The sequence below is a fragment of the Chaetodon trifascialis genome, chromosome 15, assembly GCF_039877785.1.
Source record: "Chaetodon trifascialis isolate fChaTrf1 chromosome 15, fChaTrf1.hap1, whole genome shotgun sequence".
NCBI lineage: Eukaryota > Metazoa > Chordata > Actinopteri > Chaetodontiformes > Chaetodontidae > Chaetodon > Chaetodon trifascialis.
This window is the reverse complement of record NC_092070.1, coordinates 1,501,550-1,522,185: the sequence shown is the minus strand read 5'-3', so window position 1 is coordinate 1,522,185 and position 20,636 is coordinate 1,501,550. Positions and strand designations below refer to the sequence as shown.

At 40.8% G+C, this 20,636-nt stretch overlaps 1 protein-coding gene across 1 annotated transcript; it reads left to right on the top strand.

Annotated features, from left to right (window-relative positions):
• The first annotated feature begins 2,810 nt into the window (after positions 1 to 2,810).
• On the top strand, positions 2,811 to 20,428 carry LOC139343101 (chaperone Ric-8A). Its single transcript, XM_070980508.1, has 14 exons — positions 2,811 to 2,941; positions 3,495 to 3,585; positions 4,266 to 4,313; positions 5,565 to 5,707; positions 6,805 to 6,898; positions 12,057 to 12,592; positions 14,095 to 14,230; positions 15,975 to 16,163; positions 17,751 to 17,845; positions 18,044 to 18,200; positions 18,711 to 18,800; positions 19,526 to 19,670; positions 19,911 to 20,181; positions 20,284 to 20,428. The coding sequence occupies exons 2-14, from the start codon at positions 3,496 to 3,498 to the stop codon at positions 20,426 to 20,428; spliced, it is 2,139 nt and encodes a 712-aa protein (XP_070836609.1). The 5' UTR covers positions 2,811 to 2,941; position 3,495.
• The last annotated feature ends 208 nt before the right edge of the window (positions 20,429 to 20,636 follow it).

The window sequence follows — 20,636 nt, the reverse complement described above, 5'->3', positions numbered from 1 at the left end:
CTGCAGTGTTTAGCGTCCTGAAGCACTCACCCCCATTCTGATGGAATGCTTTGAGAAACCAGTTCTCTGGAAACTGGACCCTGTTGTGAGGTTTGTGGATGACACCACCATCAATGGCCAGATTTCAAAGATCAAGAGTTACAAGGTGGGTTTGAAAAACCTACTGCTCAATGTTAGCTAAATCAAGGAGCTGATAGTTGATTATATGAAAAAGGAGGCAAACACACACACACCCTTGTATACATCAGTGGAGCTGAGGTTCCTGGGAATTAGCCTCAGAGAGAACATCAGAGAGAAATTTTCATGGTCATCTCCGCGCTGGTAAAGTGGCCTCGCAAACAACTTGAATTTTTTAAGAAGACTTAAGAAGGCAAATTTCCCATGCCAATTTATTAGCTCTTACAGTGGAGGTATAGAAACCATCCTGACTGGAAACATTGACTGGGGATTAAAACTGTCCAGAAAATCACTGGTACCCATGCATTGAAGATCAGTAATATTGATGAGGTTCCAGGACAGATCCCAAGGGATACCAACAATACTCACCCCAGCCACAGCCTGTTCATCCTGCTGCCGTCTGGCAAGCGACACAGACGTATCCTCTGCCATGCCACCAGCTTCTTTCGTTTTGTTTATTAGGAAAGTGTTGGGTGATTTTAGTTTGTTCTGTTTGTTATGTTGGCCTGTTCTTCCCCTGAAGCTAAATAAAACTGCACCTTGTTTGGAATTCGGCTTATTTAGTTGCTGGCCTTCTTTGGAGTGGGAAGACTGGGGGGATGTGTCCAGGGCATAACAATGTGTATATACACAACCACTCAAAAGTTTGGGATCACTTGGAAATTTTCTTGTTTTCCATGGAAACATACATGAGATTAGTCTGAATAGGAAATATAACAAATGAACAGGACATAATGACATTGTCAGAGTTAGAAATAATGATTTTAATGTAAATGATGAATGTGTACTTCAGACTTTGCTTTCCTCAAAAAAAAAAACCGACCTTTTGCAGCAATTACAGCCTGGCAGACCTTAGGCATTCTAGCTGTCAATTTTTCAAGGTAATCTGATGAGATTTCACCCCATGCTTCCTGGAGCATCTCCCACAAGATGGATTGGCTTGATGGGGTCTTCATCCGTACCTTACGGTCTAGCTGCTCCCACAACAGCTCAATAGGGTACAGATCTGGAGACTGTGCTGGCCACTCCATTACAGTCAGAATTCTGGCTGACTGCTTATTCTTTAAATATTGCTGACACATTTTGGAGGTGTGTTTTGGGTCATTATCCTGTTGTAGGATGAAATTGGCCCCAATCAAGTGTTGTCCACAGGGTATAGCATGGCTTTGCAAAATCTTGTGAGAGCTTTCCTTCCTCAAGGTCCCTTCCACCCTGTACAAATCTCTTATTTTACCACCTCCAAAGCACCCCCAGACCATCACACTGCCTCCACCATGCTTGACCGATGGTATTAAGCACTGTTCTTGCATCTTTTCATTTGTTCTGCGTCTCACAAATGTTCTTCTGTTTGATCCAAAGACCACAAACTTGGACTCATCTGTCCACAACACCTTCTTCCACTCTTCCAGTGTCCGTGCCTGTGCTCTATTGTCCATCTCAGTCTTTTCTTTTTATTGGCCAGTCTGAGATATGGCTTTTTCTTGGCAATCCTGCCATGAAGTCCAGCATCCTGAAGTCGGCGCTTCACTGTTGATACTGACACTGGTGTTTGACGGGTACTATTTAGTGCAGCTGCCAGTTGACGACCTGTGAGGCGTCTTTGTCTTAAACTACACACTCTCAGATATTTGTCTTCTTGCACAGTTGTGCACCCGGGCCTCCCACTCCTTTTTCTGTCCTTGTTAGACCCAGTTTGTGCTGCTCTCTGAAGGGAGTAGTTAACAGCATGGTAAGAGATTTTAAGTTTTTTTTTTGCAATTTCTCGCATTGAATAGCCTTCTTTTCTAAGCACAACAATAGACTGACGGGTCTCTAAAGGAAGTTCTTTCTTCCTGGCCATTTCGAGCCTGTAAACAAACAAACAACTGCTGATGCTTCAGACAATAAACTAACCTAAAGAATGCCATGCTCCCTTTTGTGCTCCCTTATTAGTTCAATGGTTTTCAGCTGTGCAACACAATTGCAAAAGGGTTTTCTAATAATCAATTAGCCTTATAAAATGATTAACTTGGATTAGCAGCCATACCAGGAGATTGAGGACTGACAGTTGTTGATAGTAGGCCTCTATGCAAAAATGTAGATCATTCTTTGAAAATCATCTGATTAATTTTAATTGTTTGTGAAATGGATAAAAATGTTTGTGAAATGGAAAAAATTGTTTGTGAAATGCATGAAAATGTGTTTTTCTTTGGAAAACAAAGAGATTTGCAAGTGATCCCAAACTTTTGAGCGGTAGTGTATGTATATAAGTATATGTAAAATTAGCTGTATATAGTGTTTTATTATACTCCATTCTGATTTAGATATTTGTAAAGGCGTTCTACTATATGTATGTGTAGCATGGATGGGCTAGAACCTACATTTCACTATGAACCCTGTGTTCTAAAGTGACACATAAATGAACCCTGATACCTTGATCATGTTCTGACCACATTTTTCTTATTGCACGGACTATGTGCTTTCCTGCTTGTGTTGAGGACATGTGTGCAGTGATCACCTTGTAAGCATTTGACATATACCGTTACACCTGACTCCTGTTTGTGGGGGCCATCTAGCTCAGCTACAGTACATCACTTATAGTACATTGCTACATATGAAGAGTCCAGGTTGTAGTGTAGGTGGCAAGAATAAATCCAGGGCTTAGAGGGTGAAGGAGGGAGGGGAGATGTGGAGAAAGAAGAGACAGATTATGCAGTTCTATCTGAGAGGTTAAGGAGAAGCTGCCAGAGGTTTGTGTATCCACTTCTCTTAACAACACCAACAGGTGAGTGCAGAAACTCATGGTCACTGCATAGTACTGCTGTTCTAACGCTGAGGTGCTATTGTACGTAATTACAATAAAAACTTTGATTTCATTATGAGCAATTTTCTATCGTGTATGTTGTAAAAAAAAAAAATCAACCAAAAATTCTAAATGTGACAGTTAAAAAATAATAAATTGAAAACCATTGAATTTGATGAGTTTTGTTCTCTTTTATGAAATTTGACAGTTTTTGAAACTTTATTTCTGTTGTGGCAAGTTTTTATCCAAAGTAGTATGATGTAATTTAAATACACGGTGTATGTGTCATTGGAGACTGAATATACTTAATTTCATTATACATATTTTCCAAGGAGCCTTTATTTTTTCACAGCTGACAGCTTACTCAAGTTTTGTATATGAATTTGACGTATCTGTTTTACTAATTAGTTTTTCACGTGAATAATTGGTCAGAATGAAAGACGTTCCTCTCGGGTGATGATGGCTTGTCATTTCTAAGCACTGGACTGTTTTTTCCCCTTTTTATTTTTCATTTTTTATGCTGGTTGGGCTGCAGCATGCAGCCAGACATTGAGAGGATCATCGAGGGCATCATCCAAGGTGACCAGGACACTGTCCAGCTCCTACTGGACAGCTACAACACCCAGGTCACTGATTTGTAACTATGGCTACTGTATCAAGTCTACCTAGAAATATACATTTTTGTAACCATGTAAACAGCCTGATATAGTAACATAACCTCTGATTAACTACTGTAATGCTTAACTGTGGATAAGACTTTAACAATCCTGTTTTCATTAACTTCCTGTCAACCCCCTAATCTCTTTTTGTTGGAAGTGTAAGATTTTCTTTTGAGATGATAACACTAAAGAAAGCTGTGTTTTGAAAAATGCACTATTGTGGACCACATTCTGCATATTTCCCTGCTAAAACATGTTGATTGAGTTGACATTTGACACATTTGTACTCTGTGTTGCTCTACCAATGTGGACACACACGCTGCTGCATGTACCACCCTTCCCCTGTTGTCCCCCTTAATCTCTCTGGCGTAAAGCTACACTTTGGACCTTGAGTCAACTGGACTCCCATTCTCTGTATTAAAATTGTCCAATTCAAGAGGCATTGCTCCTCACAACCACTCACTTTATGTTCTTGGTCACTGCATGTGTTCCAATTCTGTGTTGTCTGTCAACTGTAATAATGTAATAAAGTTGCACATAAAGTCTGCATATTGAATTGATTTTTATGTGTACTATTACACCACTATTGCAATAATATTGAGCTATTGTCCGCCATCTTCCTAATCCTCTGCTCTGTTTCTCCACAGTATGCAGAGTGCTTCTTTTTCAACTCTGAGTTGCACGAGAGAAAAAAGGTCAGTACACAAAGCATTTAACTTTCAGCCAGTATGTCTTTCCCTTCTCTACTTTCTCTTAATCTGTTCCATCACTCAATGCATAATTATCCATTGCCTCTGTATTTTCCTTTACCATATTTTCTTCTGCTCCAACCTTCACTCCTGCCAAATCTTACTCCTTACCTCTAAGCTTTTTCAGTGTCCATCCTTCCAGAGTCCCATCTGATCCTGATGCTTTCACCCTGTTCCAGGTCTGATTAGAACCAGTCGTTTAGTCTCTTTATGTAGGCAATTTAACATCAAGATTCCTATTCCATCCTTTAGTATACACCTTCTGCATCCGATAACATATCAGTATCAACTTTTCATTGTATTAAAAATACTAATCCCCATATGTGAGCACATTTTAACACATCTTATTTACTGTTTCAAGATACACACTCATTTTTGATCAGTATAAAAATTATGGTATTTGAACAATAATCAAACCTGAGCTTAGTCACAGCAGGAGTTACATCATTCCGTACATTTGAGTTTTCATCAGTCAGTCTCAGTGTCACTGAGAAAGAAAGCCTGTAGAGCACCGTTAGCAGCTCCACAACTTTGCAATATTCATAACACGCTACAATATGAATATGTTGGACACAATAATATTTTGTTAACTACTGATCCCACAACAGTGAAAGAATGATCAATAACAATCAAGAACTAAAGAGAAAAACATGGGCTTAAATACACCGGGGAGGGAAGCCTACAACTGTTACTGTGCTTTAACTAATCTGTTTACAATGAATACAAGTTTGTTTTGTGGATACTTGTCAAACAGTTCACTATACACTAAGTGGCAACACGCAGTGACACATATTATGTATATATTACTATATATTTCACATGTTTCACATCGTGTGGGAGAAAATCATATGTGCAGATATAATCTGATGATAATAATATGATAATGGTGATAATATATAGAGAGCAAAAGATGTCTAAGCTATCTCATCTAGATCTAGCTGTGCTGCTGTCATCACAAACTGATGTTTTCTAAGTTGATGCTGGAGCGAGATGGTCACCTCATTTCCATTTACACTACATGTTAGATACAGAATATAAAAGGTTCGCACTGACTATTTCGATTGTGGCTAGTGAAGCTGTTAACTTGCCATCCTGGATAAGAATCAAGGACAACAATATTCTCTGCCATTTAGTTGGACTGACGGGTGAAAACCAAATGATATTTAACAGCAGTGTCTTAACATAGTTTGTTTCCAGCTACTCTGCTCTGGCTCCTCTAATGTCCCACTTTCACCTGAAACTTCATCGCTCTCTAATGCCTGGATGTCAATACTTTTTAATGTGTGCATTTCTGTCACTATTCATGGACAAACTGACTGCAGCAACGGCAAATGGAAGAGGTAAATATGTCAAGAGGAGAGAGAGAGAGAGAGAGAGAGAGAGAGAGAGAGAAATGAGCTGATTATGAGTTCACACTCTATTACAGTAATCTGGAAAAGGGCTTAGAATGCTTAGTCACTCTGTGTGTGTGTGTGTGTGTGTGTGTGTGTGTGTGTGTGTGTGTGTGTGTGTGTGTGTGTGTGTGTGTGTGTTTCAAAATCAATTTTCTAATCATGTCTAGCTGTATCTTCTAAAGCTGCTTGGATACTTCATGACCCAGCATGTTTACCTTCACCTTGCAGATATCCTTAAGCCACACTAACCTTGTGCAGCAAACCTGTGTTCCTGGATGAATTTATCAATTTACAATAAAGCTTTTTTGCCACAACAAGCAATGGTATGCTTGGAGAAAAAAGTGTGCAAAATTTTATGAATAGAATACTTGGATCGATCATGCTTCAGGCTTGTGCTGCAGCCAGTGGCATGGGCTACATTTCACTTGTAGAGGGAAGAATAGATTCAATTAAATATGAGTAAATTCTGCAATCCAGCATCGCACTGTCTGTAAAAAAGCTGAATATGAAAAGAAGATGGCTTCTACAACAGGATAACAATCTTAAACACACCTCAAAATCCTCAATGGACAACCTCAAGACAGGCAAGCTGAAAGTTTTGCAGTGGCCTTCACAGTCACTGGACCTAAACATCCTCAAAAATCCATGGATAGACTTCAAAACAGCAATCCATGTAAGATGGCCCAAGATCTCATAGAACTCATCTCACCTTAACTCCTTGAAAGGAAAAAAAAAAGCAAAAATCCAAGAGTGGAAAGACTCCCAGCTGGCTACAAATTCTTTACAAGCTATGATATTTGCCATAGGGAGTGTTACGACATACTGATCATGCAGGGTGCCCAAACTTCTGCTTCAGGTCCTTTTCCATTTTTGTTATTTTTTAACTGTAAAAGGTGGAAATGACAAATGATTATTGTTTGAAATACTCAAGAAATGTGTGAAATTTTGACAAATCAATGCGCCATTTATAAAATATACCTTTGTGTGTATGTTGCAGCTATAATTTTTTGCAGTTACTTGTGCTAACTCTCCCTTTTGCTTGATCAGTTCAGGAAGAACAAAGTGAGGGAATATGCACCCAACTCTGATTCTGACATTGACTCAGACAATGATGAAACTGATCTTTTTCTCCGACAGGTAGGGCAATGATTCTATATATGTTTATGTGTTTTACGCATGTGCTTTGGAAGCTTCGCAACTGATTATGTCACAGACATGGTGTACGCTCAAATCCAGAAAACGTCGTACACACAAAAATATCTAGATGTATGAATCTGTGCGCATGCATGAATCCAAGCACATTTCCTTTGTACATCCCAATCAACGTGGAATTGAGCGCACATGTTGGAGTACCTGACCCCTCCCTGTGTGTGTGTGTGTGTGTGTGTGTGTGTGTGTGTGTGTGTGTGTGTGTGTGTGTGTGTGTGTGTGTGTGTACGTGTGTGTGTGTTTGAAAGCAGCGACACACATGATGAGTTGGCCAAAAAGAAAAAACCTTCCTCGTTTCGACAGTTTGTTTTGGTGAAGTTTTATTCCAACACAAATTAGTATAAAAACTTACTCAAAGTTTAATACACATGTCAACAGTTTATGCGAGATGTCTGGTTTTGTGCACGTGTTGTGTGCGCGTGCATGTGCCTGTGCTTAAATAAACTCAGCGCACAAAAACAAAAATGAAGAAATTCTTGTGTTATTGGTGTGTACAGAAGGATCATGATTGTGTGTGTGTGTGTGTAAGAGAGAAAGAGAGAGAGAGACAGAGAGAGAGAGAGAGAGAAAGAGAGAGAGAGAAATCAAATGAACAATCAAACTGTTTCTTTATTATAATATAAAATTAATTCATTTATACATTTATTAATGTGCCATACATTATGGCATACATACTGTATTATGCTCTTTAACAAAGACAAAGTATTTCGGCATGAAAGCATTTGTTTTTAATGTGTGACACCGTCCTGTATCATAACTACATCTCTGACGTTTGTAACAAACCAAACCGTGTGAAAATTGGGTAAAAATTAGAGGAGTTATGATGATTACAGTAGCTGGACATACACCTTCCTCCGTAGAAATAAATGCACTGGGGACGCATGGGAGACCCATCCAAGATGGTGGCCGCGCTGAACGTCAGCTCCAATAGGAAGCGTCAGTCAATGAGGCGTCTACGTATATTATGTCTATGCTGCCACCCACCACAATTCCCGCTTCCGGAAACCTGAGCCCGGAACGGTGTCGTGTCGCGGCAGTAACATGGATGCAACTGTTACGTGGATCTGCCGGTTTGGAGGCGGATCTGTTGGGGAGTCAGCTGCTATCTGGGAATATTAAAGCGGCTGAATGAACTATTTAATATCTGTCGATGTGACGCGTTGCCAAGGTAACCGGCTCTGGCCACAGAACCTGCAGCTCGTTCGGCTGCAGCCGTTATATTAGGCCTAATCAGTGGAGGGAAGTGAGATGATTGCTTAACGTTATGTTACGTGATACAAAGTATCATTTCAGAGGGCAAGTGCACCTCCTACTGCTTGTGTGTGTCCAGAGGATGATGCGAAATTTTGTTTCAAAGAATCAAAGTCCACATTCTTCCTAAATTGTTTTTATTGCAAGAAATATTATCCACCATTCACTCTGATCATATGTGTATGAAGTCTATCCTCAATCTGTTGCCACAGTTACCAACTAGCATTTGAGCCGGCGCAATAATTTAGAACAATCAGGCTATTTGACCGGGATTTTTTTATAGGTGTCCTACAACACTTTATAATGGACACCCTGCAGCCAATCAGAATCGAGTATTCACCCAGACCATGGTATGAATGCGGATAATTCTGTCCCACACGGCTGGCGTGGCTCAGCTCAGGGTCGCCTGGCACAGTCCCGATCGGTTGGCCAGCTCCCTCTGGAATGCCCCGGTTGCTAGGAACCCCAGTGTGGTCAGCACCTGTATGGACACAGGCAGCACATGGCTCCACGCTGTGTTGCGCTCCAAGGCTGGCCGCAGCTCTGCGCACAGTTCCAGGAGGATTGCCCTCGGGAGCCTAAAGCGGCTGATGAGCCAGTTGTCATCATGTGCCAGTAAATCGTCTCTGTCTCTGACCACAGGCTCTATTGCACCATTTGCAATATCTTCTAATACTGCTAAAGCAGCCATTGTTTTTAATGGTATTTTTTGCACCACTTTGCGCATGCTTTTATATCCACTCATGTAATTGCATGTGTCTCTGATGTGCACATCCCAGCATCACCTCTAATGTCACCAAAGGATCAACAGCTGTAGAAACGTGCGTACGCCAGCCATGAAGTTGGCGTGAGGCACCGCACATTTCCATGGTCATTTCACTCTTGATACATCTGAACTTTGCCGTGAAAAAGAGCGTACGCCACGTTTTTGTGCATACGCACCCTTTGTACATGAGGCCCCAGGTGTCTGACGTAACTGTAGTACATGAACAGATATGCATCTGCTGAAATGATGTAGCATTCCATGAAATTGTGTGCAGGAGTCTATTTTGCTGCATGGGTTGCTATTGTCTCATTGACCAGATTTGTCAGAAAGTGATACGGGTCATGTGAAAAACATTTTCCAGTTGGATTTTCCAAAATAGACCTTATTCCGAATAATCATTTTCCACATAAGTCATGTGGGATATGTCGATTTTATTTTTATTGCTTGATTATGGGCAGCTGTGTTCTCTTCTGTTTTCCAAGCCAGTTGATGAAACCACGCCCATTTTCGTATGACAAATGCCTTGATGGCCGGTTCCAATGGAAACTCTGCTAATGCGGGCTTGCGAGTGTTGAGTATGGATAAATGTTAATTCAGAAGGACTACAATTACAATTACAATTACAATTACAATTAGTTATTTGGCAGACCCTTTTATCCAAAGCAACGTACATATGAATTCACACACCAATGACGCAGCATCGGGGGCAGTTTTGAGGTTCAGTATCTTGCCCAAGGATACTTTGGCATATGGGCCACAGCCACCCCCACACCAACCAGGACTACACGTAAACAGTTTGAGTCAAGCATAGAGGCTGTATACTCTGGTTCCTTGCAATTGGTTTATAAAACAAACTGTGAAATTGAGCTTTAGTTTATTGGTGCTATGGAGTAGACTACTTCACCAGATTAGGATGCTCTTACTACTTCGTAGACTGTGGGCCCCCAGGCATCCTGTATTTTTTTTTTTTTTTTGTGATCTCTCAGGTAAACCTCCACCTCTAATGGTTGACTCAACATTAGTTGGTCATGTCTCTCGTTCCTCTGCCTGGCTGTCATCTCTATTCAGGCCTGCAGCTGCCACCAATGTTCCACCACCTAGTCTCACGCATTACCTGTTGTTAGTTCTGGGGGGTTGGCCTAGAAGAAAGTTTACAGCCAAGTGTTTTTTTGCTGGTGGGAGTGTGCGCAGCAGGTTGTGCAGGGTATAATTAAACCTTTCACACTTTCTATTTCCCTGAGCGTGATAGGGGCTGGTGCAGTCTTTTGAACTCCATAAAGTTCAAACAGCTGCTGGACAAGGGCAGGCAGAGGATACATCACTAACATTTTTGGCACCACTCCTTTATTCTGAGGAAGCTGCCAATGATAGGATCAGCTTGCTGGAGTGCCTATAAGGTCAGCAGAGGTGTGAGATGGAAGAACAGTAACAGCAGATTGTAAGCATGCTCAAGCTTACCCTCTCTGGTAGCTAGCTGTAGGGCTACAGGTAAGGCTGTTCATGGCAAGGCTTGGATGATGTTTTGAGAGGTCACTGCCATTGGTTGCCTTGACAAAGCATCTGCATTGTTGTTGCTGCAGCCTGGGTGATACCAGACACTGTAGTCAAATGCAGATAGTTCAGCAACCCTGCACTACTCAGTAGCTCCCAACTTTGCAGTGTCTAAATGGTTTAAAGGGTTATTGTCAGTGCAAACCACACAATTCTAGGCTTCAGGGCATTCAATCAATCGCAACTGGACTTTGTCAGTTTGTCTTGGAAGGCGTTTCGCCTCTCATCCGAGCAGGCTTCATCAGTTCATGCGCACCAGACTAGATTGAAAGCTCCTCTCCCAGCTTTCTGACCAGGCATTCCTCAGCAATGTGCCACAGCCTTTACAGGTCTTTATTCCAGAGTTCAGCCACCAGAAAATGCAACGGTGCAGTCAATTTAGAAAAAACCTGTCTGCAAAACACATGTAATAACTGGCAAAGTCTAAAAATGTCCTGAGCTGCACCTGTTGAGCCACTGAGGTCCCCTCCAAATGTTTGGCTCTGCAAATTAGAGGGAGCTGGTTTTCTGCCTGCTGGGATGTTGTGCTGACTGTAGCCTGGAGAGCATTAACAAAGTTACAGGGCTCACAAGGAACCCTTTCATTGTCACAAACTCTGCCATAATGACCTGGCTGCTGATACCATCTACAAATCATATTATTAGGCTAGTTAAACCTGCTATGGTGAGAGGATGCTTGCCTTTTAAGAAGGCTTTGACTTTGCTGATTAACATGTGCCTGCTGTTTCTTTAACATGCAACATTCTATCATTTGGGTTGTGGTAGAACTAGCAGGTGCACAGTATCAGCCTGATTCTGAACTCTGGAGCTTTGTGCAGCACAACGCAAAAGGACAAATACTTACAAGCTCCACTGTTTGGCCTACCCTCATATTCCCATCTAACGGCCTCAGAACAAACATCAAGCAACAAAAGCCCAGGGTCAACACAGACCAGTCATTTCAGCCCTACAAAGAGCAGAGTCATTAACGTTTTTGATAAACTGATCATGTAGTAGGATAATAAAATTAGACATTCTACCAGGGCACAAGTGACACCATTCTCCATAAGACAATACAGAGCATGCAAGTATTCTTGTAAGGACTCTCCCTCCAGTTCTTTTCTTGAAAAGAAAGGAGCAAGGAGACATAGCATTTCAAGCAGCCATATAACTTGTGCAGAAAAGTTAAAATCTTCTCTGAGTCCTCTAGCTCAGCCTGGGATCTCATCCTTAGCTTCACCCTCTTGATGGTCAAAAATGAAATATTGATAAATATAAATAAATAAATAAATAAATAAATATAAATTTTCATTAGACATGCGAACAGCTTGTTAGGAATATTGCCCTTTTTCAATTAAGGGAAATTTTTAAACAATTTTATGCATTTATGCTTTGTTGTAGTCATGGACTAGTTGATTTTTTTCAATTTTTGTCACTGTCTATTCTTTCATTCTGTCATTTTACATCTTTTCTTTTTCAAGTTATTTCCTCTGAACTCCTCTGACCTCCTCTGTCCCTTTTTACTAAATGTTTCTCCAGCGTCTGGCCACGGCCCTGCTGTACTTCATCAGTCATCAGCTACAACCGGCAGTGTTACGGGATTGCCTGCATACACTTCGCATCTTGTCCCGCGACCGGAGGGCCCTAGGGCCCATGGTCACTGATAGTGCCCTTTTCACCTTGGCACACCTGGGAGGCATCAGTTTACTGCAGACATGCCCACAGCAGGAGCATGAAAAAGCTGAAGATCAGTCAGCCACAACACACAGCCAGACCCACAAAAGAGGAGATGCAGATGCAGCATCATTATCTGTTAACTCCGTGCTTTCGTGTTCTATTCCTGTGGAGGTAGCTGGTGCCACCACCACAAATGGCTCAGCTTATCATTGCTTTAAGTGGAGAAGTGATAGAGGTCATGTGGTGCTTGCCCGTGGGAAGAAGGACACCAGGGAAGAGAACTGTGAGGAGGAAGAAAAGGAGGAGGATGGAGAAATATGTAGGAAGGAAGCCATGAAAGTCTTGTGTAATGTCATCTACAACAGCCCGAGGGCACAGGAGAGGGCCAGCGTGCTAAGGTGACACTTTTTAAATTGGTAGACCTATAGACTTATCCATAAAATGTAAAATAATGAGAATTATGATCCATAATTGAGGTTCATGACAATTGAAACATTTGTAAGCCTTGTAGCTTTTACAGCCCCATGTCAGTAAGTGCAACAAGGGTTGAGTTTTGATAACTAGTTCCATTTTGAATCCAGTTCCTGGTGGCAAAATACCTGGAGCTCTGATGCACAAAAGAAAAAACAAAACAAAAACCAACAACAACAAAAAACCTGACCAAACCTTTTATCTGCTTTCACTTGTTCTTATTAGATTAGTGTAGAAAACTTTGAGGTAGTTTTTCATTTTCAGCTGGTGCTGACCATCAGTTTCATCGGTCCATCACTTTGATCTGTAAAATTACACATCACCACCAGATTATACCAACTGCAACGAATTATTGGTTTTTTTTTTGTTTGTTTTTTTTGGTAAAAGTAAAAAACAAACAAACAAAAAAACCTCTTTAGCGATTGTTTGATTAATGTGCTCTCTGCAGGCTGTCTGCCAAACACTGACTCTGTGGGAAAAGAAAGATACTATAGTACTATAGTATAGTACTATAATGTACAATTTTGAGTGAACTTAGTGTTTTTGTAATTCAAGAAGATCAACAATGCATAGGTAGAAGTGGCTATTTTTTTATATATATTTATATAATATTCTTTTATGTGATAATATGTGGCTGCACGGTGGCGCAGCAGGTAGTGCGCGTGCCTCACAGCAAGGAGGTTGCCGGTTCGATCCCCGGGTCAGGCGGGGCCTTTCTGTGTGAAGTTTGCATGTTCTTCCCGTGCATGCGTGGGTTCTCTCCAGGTACTCTGGCTTCCTCCCACAGACCAAAAACATGCTCATTAGGTTAATTGATGACTCTAAATTGTCTGTAGGTGTGAGTGTGAATGTTTGTTTGTCCTTGCATGTGGCCCTGCAATCAGCTGGCGACCGGTTCAGGGTGTACCCCGCCTCTCGCCCATTGTAGCTGGGATAGGCTCCAGCCCCCCGCAACCCTGAAAGGGATAGGTGGTATAGATGATGGATGATAATATGTAAGAAATTTTGAAATGCATAAAAAATTACATTAAAATACATTCAAATGGTTTCGGCCACTTTTACTTGATGCCAAGTGACACTGCAACTTCTTTAGCTTTTAGGTATCACATATGAATAACAGCATTTAACCAGTGAACTTCACACCCCTTTTGAGCCCTTACTAGAACTGTGGGGAACCAATTCTTGGGCACTTCTTTAGCAGTCTGACAGTGAATGGCATTAGTTACCAGTGTGATATATTGCTATACAGACTTCATCGCTATATATTGACTGATACTATGATGAGTAGAGAATGATGGTTTACATTATAGTTAACCCAAAATTTTCCATGTTTTTTTACAGCACAAATGTAAATATATATTAATGATGCTGTCTAACTGCTGACCAACCCCTAGCCTCACTTTTCTTTACATTACTTTTTCCAAGGAAGGCTTCTGCAAGGTCTGTGGGAAAGTCTGAAGCAGGGAATCTGGAACAGGGTTCAGTCGGGTGGCCAATTTTACAAACTGAGATTGCTCTTCTTACTGACAGCTCTGCGGCCTGAGCTCAGGGTGCAGCTACGGCAGGTAAATGCTTTCAAATCTATGGAAGGTCAAAGTTGATGCCTATTTCCATCAGGATAACATGCCACACAGCCACAAAACTAAAAATAATCTCAGACTAGTTTCTTGAACATGACATTGAATTTACTGTACACAAATGACCTCCACAGTCACCAGATCTCAATAAAATCGAGCACCTTTGGGATGTAGTGGAACAGATTCAAACTTATGGACCAGTTTCTGAGGAACATTTCCAGCACCTTGTTGAAGCTATGACATGAGAAATTATGCCAGTTTTGAAGCCAAAAGGGGGTCCAACCGGTTGCTAGCAAGATGTACCTAACAGAGTGACTAGTGAGAGTATTTGATATTGCTTTTTTGTGACAGAATCATAATGTTGTGGTCCTGAAAATCAAAACTGATAATTATATTTCCCAGACTTTCTTGATAATTATATTTCCCAGACTTTCTATGATCCAGTGATCATAGATGTGGTAGTCATCTATGATCACTGGATACATGGCAATCTCTGGCAGTTTTGCTGGCATTCATGCTTGACAACAAAACATAATTATAATAGCCTACTACAGGAGCAAATTAGACAAAATGCACTGTATTATTCCTATAATATTATGATGGGGCCTATGGTTTTTCTCGTGGTACTCAACGGTTAGTTTACAGTATATTAACCTTAAAACAAATGTAATGCTTTTCTGCAAAGCATAGATTATTACTAGATTACAATCTTAAAGAACATTACAAGGGCACCTGAAGATTTACCAATTACTTCTTGATCACAATAAAGATGAGCCTTTAATAAGGAAATAAACTCTTAAATCTTAGGTTACAAGTATTCAATCCAACATCAGCAAGGTCACAAAAACATACATTTTCTTCCTTAGAAACATATCTAAAATACGACCATTTATGAATAAAAAAAAATGCTGGCCAATTTATTCCTGCCTTTATTTCAAGGTGACACGATTACTATGACGCACTATGTACTGGTCTCCTGAAAAAACAAAACAAAACAAAAAAAAAAAAAACACACACACACACACACACACACACACACACACACACAAAAAAGACACTTCAGCTCATCAGAAACTCTGCAGCTTGTCTAATAAGCAGAACCAAAGCACATTAATCCAGTTGCCCTGCACTGGCTTTGTGTATCAGCTAGAATTGGTATTAAGGTCCTCCTCCTTATATATAAAGCCCTTAATGGGCTATGATCAAGCTACACTGCTAATTTTCTTGGGCATTATTTGCCTTCAAGAACATTTATGATCTGCTATTGGTTTATTGTATGTCCCCAACAACAGCAAAAAGAAAATTGGTGGTGCAGCCTTTGTCAGTCAAGCCCCAAAGCTATGAAACACACAACCAATCAAAATCAAAGAAGCCAGGTTGCTAAATATTTTTTAAAAAAGGCAAAAGTTTTAATACTAATAAGAATTACTATTACTATTATGTATTATTGTTCTTATTTTCATTTATGTATTTATTTTTATGTGATCAGAATAATTACACCAAAATCTCTGTACAGACTAGTCTATCAGATGAGTTTCCTCTATCGTAGAATAATAATAAATAATAAGTCACAAAAGGGTCAATAAATGATGAAAAGCATGCCATGATACAATTGCAGATTGCACAACTTTTTCTCAGATCAAAAAAATGTTCTTTTCTTAGTCTCATAGATCAGCGGTTTACATCTTCCTCAGTTCTCAGTGTTTATTTATTTATTTTTTGCCTGCATCAGGAGCGTGGAGTGTCAGTGCTGACCAAAGCCCTTGAGCAGTGCCTGACTGTGAGGTGGGGTGGTGAATATGAGGTGCTCAGTGACAGCACAGCTTCTTCCATCTCCAAGGAGATGTCCCAGGAGATAATTGAGATCCTCAAGATACTCTTCAACATCATTCACATGCTCTACAGGCAGGAACCAGATGAGGTGACCCCTTGAACACACATTCTTATTCTTCCAGTCATTTCCCAAAACTTATGACCATAATGGGACTGGGGAAAATCCCATGACCACTCCAGGGTCCTGCTACTACACTTTTGCATGACTACTGTAGGACAAAATGGCTTCTCCTGCATGTTGTTCTAAATATTCTGGATATTCCTGAATTTTCTGAGATAAGCTACAGCCTTCTCTTCGACATCTTGGCATCATCTTCCAATTTTTAGAAATGGGAATGGTTCTGATCCCCATTTAGATTACAGTAGTATTGCCTAGTGAATGTTTTAGGTAGTGCTTATTTTTGCTGTGCTTAAGTTTCATTTTCCATCCTCAATTTTGTTTTCAGTTCAAAAAAAGCAGCCTACATTGTACATATGAAACAATTCTATCCTTTCATTCAAATCTTGGAGTAGATATATCCATAAGTAAAAATTTGATATATATTATTAGAATGAGTGTTTTCATAGGAAATTGTGTTGATGGAAAATGTTATTTTAGTCCTTACGTGAATGTAGGCTACACATTCTGGGCATTTGCTTAATTTTTCAGCTTCCTACCTAACTGAAAGGAATATTTCTCATATACTAATATAATAATACTTAGATTAAAATACCTACCTGCCATATTACTAGTGAAGAAAAGGGGTTAAAATTCATGGACATTTAGGAAGTAGTGTGTTTCGTGTTTATTACAGTGACCATTTCGTACATGGAACAATTTACATTGGCATTTTTTATTTCATATGTGTGTATGCACTATGTGTGCAATTTTTTGATATGTGCTTTGTATTGGATATTGTTTTTCAGTTTTACAGAAACAGTATCACTAAAACCACACCTTTTTCCGAAACACAATTTAATCTGAGTCTTTGTTCACTCCGTCTAACTTTGCTCAGATACACAATTGTAAAGACAGAATTAAAGCCACCAGTCTGGTCTGCCATTCCGCAGGTAAAGTCCATGACACTGAACTTTGAAAAGCATGCAAAAAGAGCCCTCAACATTTCAGTGTGAGTCTTATCCATCCCTGTATTTGCAGCTGGGGAGCTTTTTGTCTATCTCAGTGACTGTTAGAGAAAATGAACAAGGCTTCCCCTGAGCCTTCCGAGCTCTGTCTCCTCTCCGGAGGATGTGTCAGGTCAGTTCAGCAGTTGTCTTGCTGCCTTTCAGCATAGCTGAAAGAACCTCAGCCAGATACTGACAGCTCGGCCCACTCTTTACCTGTCCAAGACACAGTCGCAGATGTGATGTAATGACTATAAAGTCAGTCCTTCATTGCCCCCTCAGTTGCATAGAGTCAACCCTCTCATCCTCTGGGGTTTCCCCCCACTACCACACACCACCACCTCTTACCTTCCCCACTAGAAAGATGATGTTCCATGCCCCTAGAACCAGTTCCTGTAGTCTGGCCACCCAAATGGCAATACACCCAACCCTTATGTACAGCCTTCTTGGTAGTGGGCCAACAGTGACCATTGTGAGGATACCCAGACCCTGGGCAGGCCACAAGGCATCAAAAGCTCCTTTATGAGTACAAGAATGCCCCTTTAAAAGCAGGTGGGTGTGTCTTTTTCAGGAGGATGCTGCTCTGTACCGCCACCTGGCAGCTGTGCTGCGCCACTGCCTGCTGCTTTCATGTGATGGAGATGACATGCTGGAGGAACTTCAAGGGTCAGACTGCTGTTTTGCTGACATTGTTCTGAACCATTGTTACATGGATGATAAATGTCCATCCAAAGTAAAAAGATGCACCTGTAACTGAATGGGCCGATAAAATAGATTAGGCAGTCAAAGTTGATACCCTAGCTAAAGAGCATAGATAATATTTTTTATGTCAATGTATGAAAAAGGTAGGACTTCTTTCCACAGGCATACAGTCAACATCCTGTCAGCACTGCCACTGACATGTCTGGATGTCCTGCTATCTGTCCATGTGGACCTGGCATCCCACAAGTGGGAGGGAGTCAACATGGACTGTGTCCACTCCTTGCTGCTGTTTATGGACAGACGCCTGAACAGGGCAAGTGTGTGTATGTGTGTTGAAGTAAATACACAGGAGTTGAGAATACCTTGTGTCATTAACTCAATGATTAATACCAGAAAAAAACATGTATGTGAAATAGAGTGCACTAATGAACTTTACAGATAGACAAGCAAAATATGCACCTTCTTCCAAATAACTCTCAGATAATATAAATACAACACTATATACAACACTGTATATCACATTTAATCATCCTAACTTGGTGGTGTTCACCTGCTGTGCTGACTCGTGATGTCGACAAAGAAGAAAGACATGACACAGTCTATCAAAAACTCAAAGGATGCTTTTCTGTGCTGATTTTTTGCAGAACATGTATTGAGCTAAGTGGTAACACTTAGTAAGTAAAAATCTACATATATATCAGTCTATAGGAAGCACTGATGTTGATGTTAACATATGTAATGACTTGGAATCATGCTATTTCATGTCTGGTTTACTCACACTGGCTTATGTGAAATGGTTTGGCTTGAATGTGCTGTTGTACAGGCTCAGAAGCTGAAGGAGAAACTAACCCCTGTTCTGAATTTGTTGACTGAGAGTTCACGGGTACACAGAGTGACGCGTCGCTACTTACGGCAACAGGTAATGTATTATTTCAAATCTCATTTTGTAAAAGTGCACCAATTATTATGAGCATCACTCTCACAACTACAGCATTGGAAAAGCATCCCTTCAATCTGTTTCAATATGCTGCTGAGAAAAATAGCCAAATATAAAAGCATGACCAGTTTTCAATTGCATAATAACGGAATCCTGGGTGCACCGACATTAGTTATTTAATCCAAATCCCTGAACACTTTGTAATAAGAAGAATAATAAGAACTCAGGTGTAGATGAAGAAATTGGATTTGAGTCCACCTGCAAATGGTGGTCTGTTCTAGTTTCTCTCAAATTGTGGAATCACAATGCAATTGATATTGTCATACTCATTCCATTATATCATCATGACGGCTATTTTACATTTCTGGCAAGAAAATGGGAGACATAAAATATGTCACTGATGAGCAGAGTATGTATGGTTGTGTATGAGTAGTGTGCAATGGAATTTCTCTTATGTCGATAATATATCAGGTACACTACTCCTGCAGTGAAAAGGAAAATAAGCTGTACTTGTGATACAAGTAAGGTAATACTGTTCAGTCAAAGGGGGTCTTGCTTTATGTAAGTCAACTGGGAATTGCAGTCAATGCATATAAAGGTTTGTGGAAATGAATGCCACCTTAACATTAGAGTGACTCAAGTCTTGTTACTTTAGCATTGGATACAGTAATACAGTCAACCTTATCTTACTCCAACTTTTGGTCCAGATCTTACCCCCACTGAGGGACGTTGCCATCCGACCTGAGCAGGACACCTCACTGAGAGGCCAGCTGGTCTGCCTGATGACCCATGTTGATACAGATGTGAAGCACTGTGCTGCTGAGCTGCTCTTTGTCCTCTGCAAAGAGAATGGTATAATCTGAGACATTTACAAACATTTACCTATAGGCCATAATCAGTTATACCAAGGGTGAATGCAAATAATGGCAGCCTGAAGATCTGTGAAATTTCTTTTCAATACACTGGAATCCTCGTCACACACAAGGAATAGCGTTTAAAAATATGTATTAAGAGACCATCTGAACAACTGTGAACAACTTCATACATGAAGAGCACAAGATAGTAACGTTTGCATCTTGTGTCCCTTCACAGTCAGCCGCTTTGTCAAATATACGGGTTATGGCAACGCTGCCGGGCTACTGGCAGCTAGGGGGCTGCTGAATGGCAGAGGGAACTCAGGCAACAGCCAGTACTCCAGCGATTCAGACTCAGACACAGAGGAGTATAGGGAGGCCAAAGCCAGGATTAACCTGGTGACTGGCCGGGTGGAGATGGAGCAGCCTGACCCAATGGAGGGTATGACGGAGGAAGAGAAGGAGGAGGAGGCCTGTCGCCTCATCAGCATGATCAACAGACTGTCACGGTTGGTGTTTTAAGTATGGTATTGCTCATAATGTAAGGCAAATACTGTAAAGAGTATCAAAGATAAACTCAGTACTACTCTCCCTTCCTGTCGCTTACCCAGAGATGAGATCATTCAGCCAATGGGTGTGACAGCAGAGGGGAGACTGGCTCCACTCTGGGGCCAAATGAGGGGCTGCACACTGGAAGAAGAGGACGATTCAGAGGAGGATTTGGACCTGATGTCAGGGGGAAGGAAAGACACATGATGAAAAGCGGTCTTCTTGCTTCACCACTTGTTTCTAGTGCACTAAATTCTTCCTGCTGTATTCATATGGCAACAGTGAGACACTGTTAGGGTAGTTGCTACATCATATGGCTGCAGTTACAAGTTAAATTGTTTTAAATGGACATGTTACTATAGTATGAATGGCCCTCCTGCATGGTGTGGGGTGTGCTGCAACAAAAGTTTGGAAT

Excerpts from the sequence above, each read along its gene's own strand:
- LOC139343101 (XM_070980508.1), top strand. The coding sequence starts at position 3,496 with ATGCAGCCAGACATTGAGAGGATCATCGAGGGCATCATCCAAGGTGAC. Across the intron at positions 5,708-6,804 it reads AGCAACGGCAAATGGAAGAG|TCAGTTCAGGAAGAACAAAG; the intron begins GTAAATATGTCA and ends CCTTTTGCTTGA. Across the intron at positions 18,801-19,525 it reads GTCGCTACTTACGGCAACAG|ATCTTACCCCCACTGAGGGA; the intron begins GTAATGTATTAT and ends CTTTTGGTCCAG.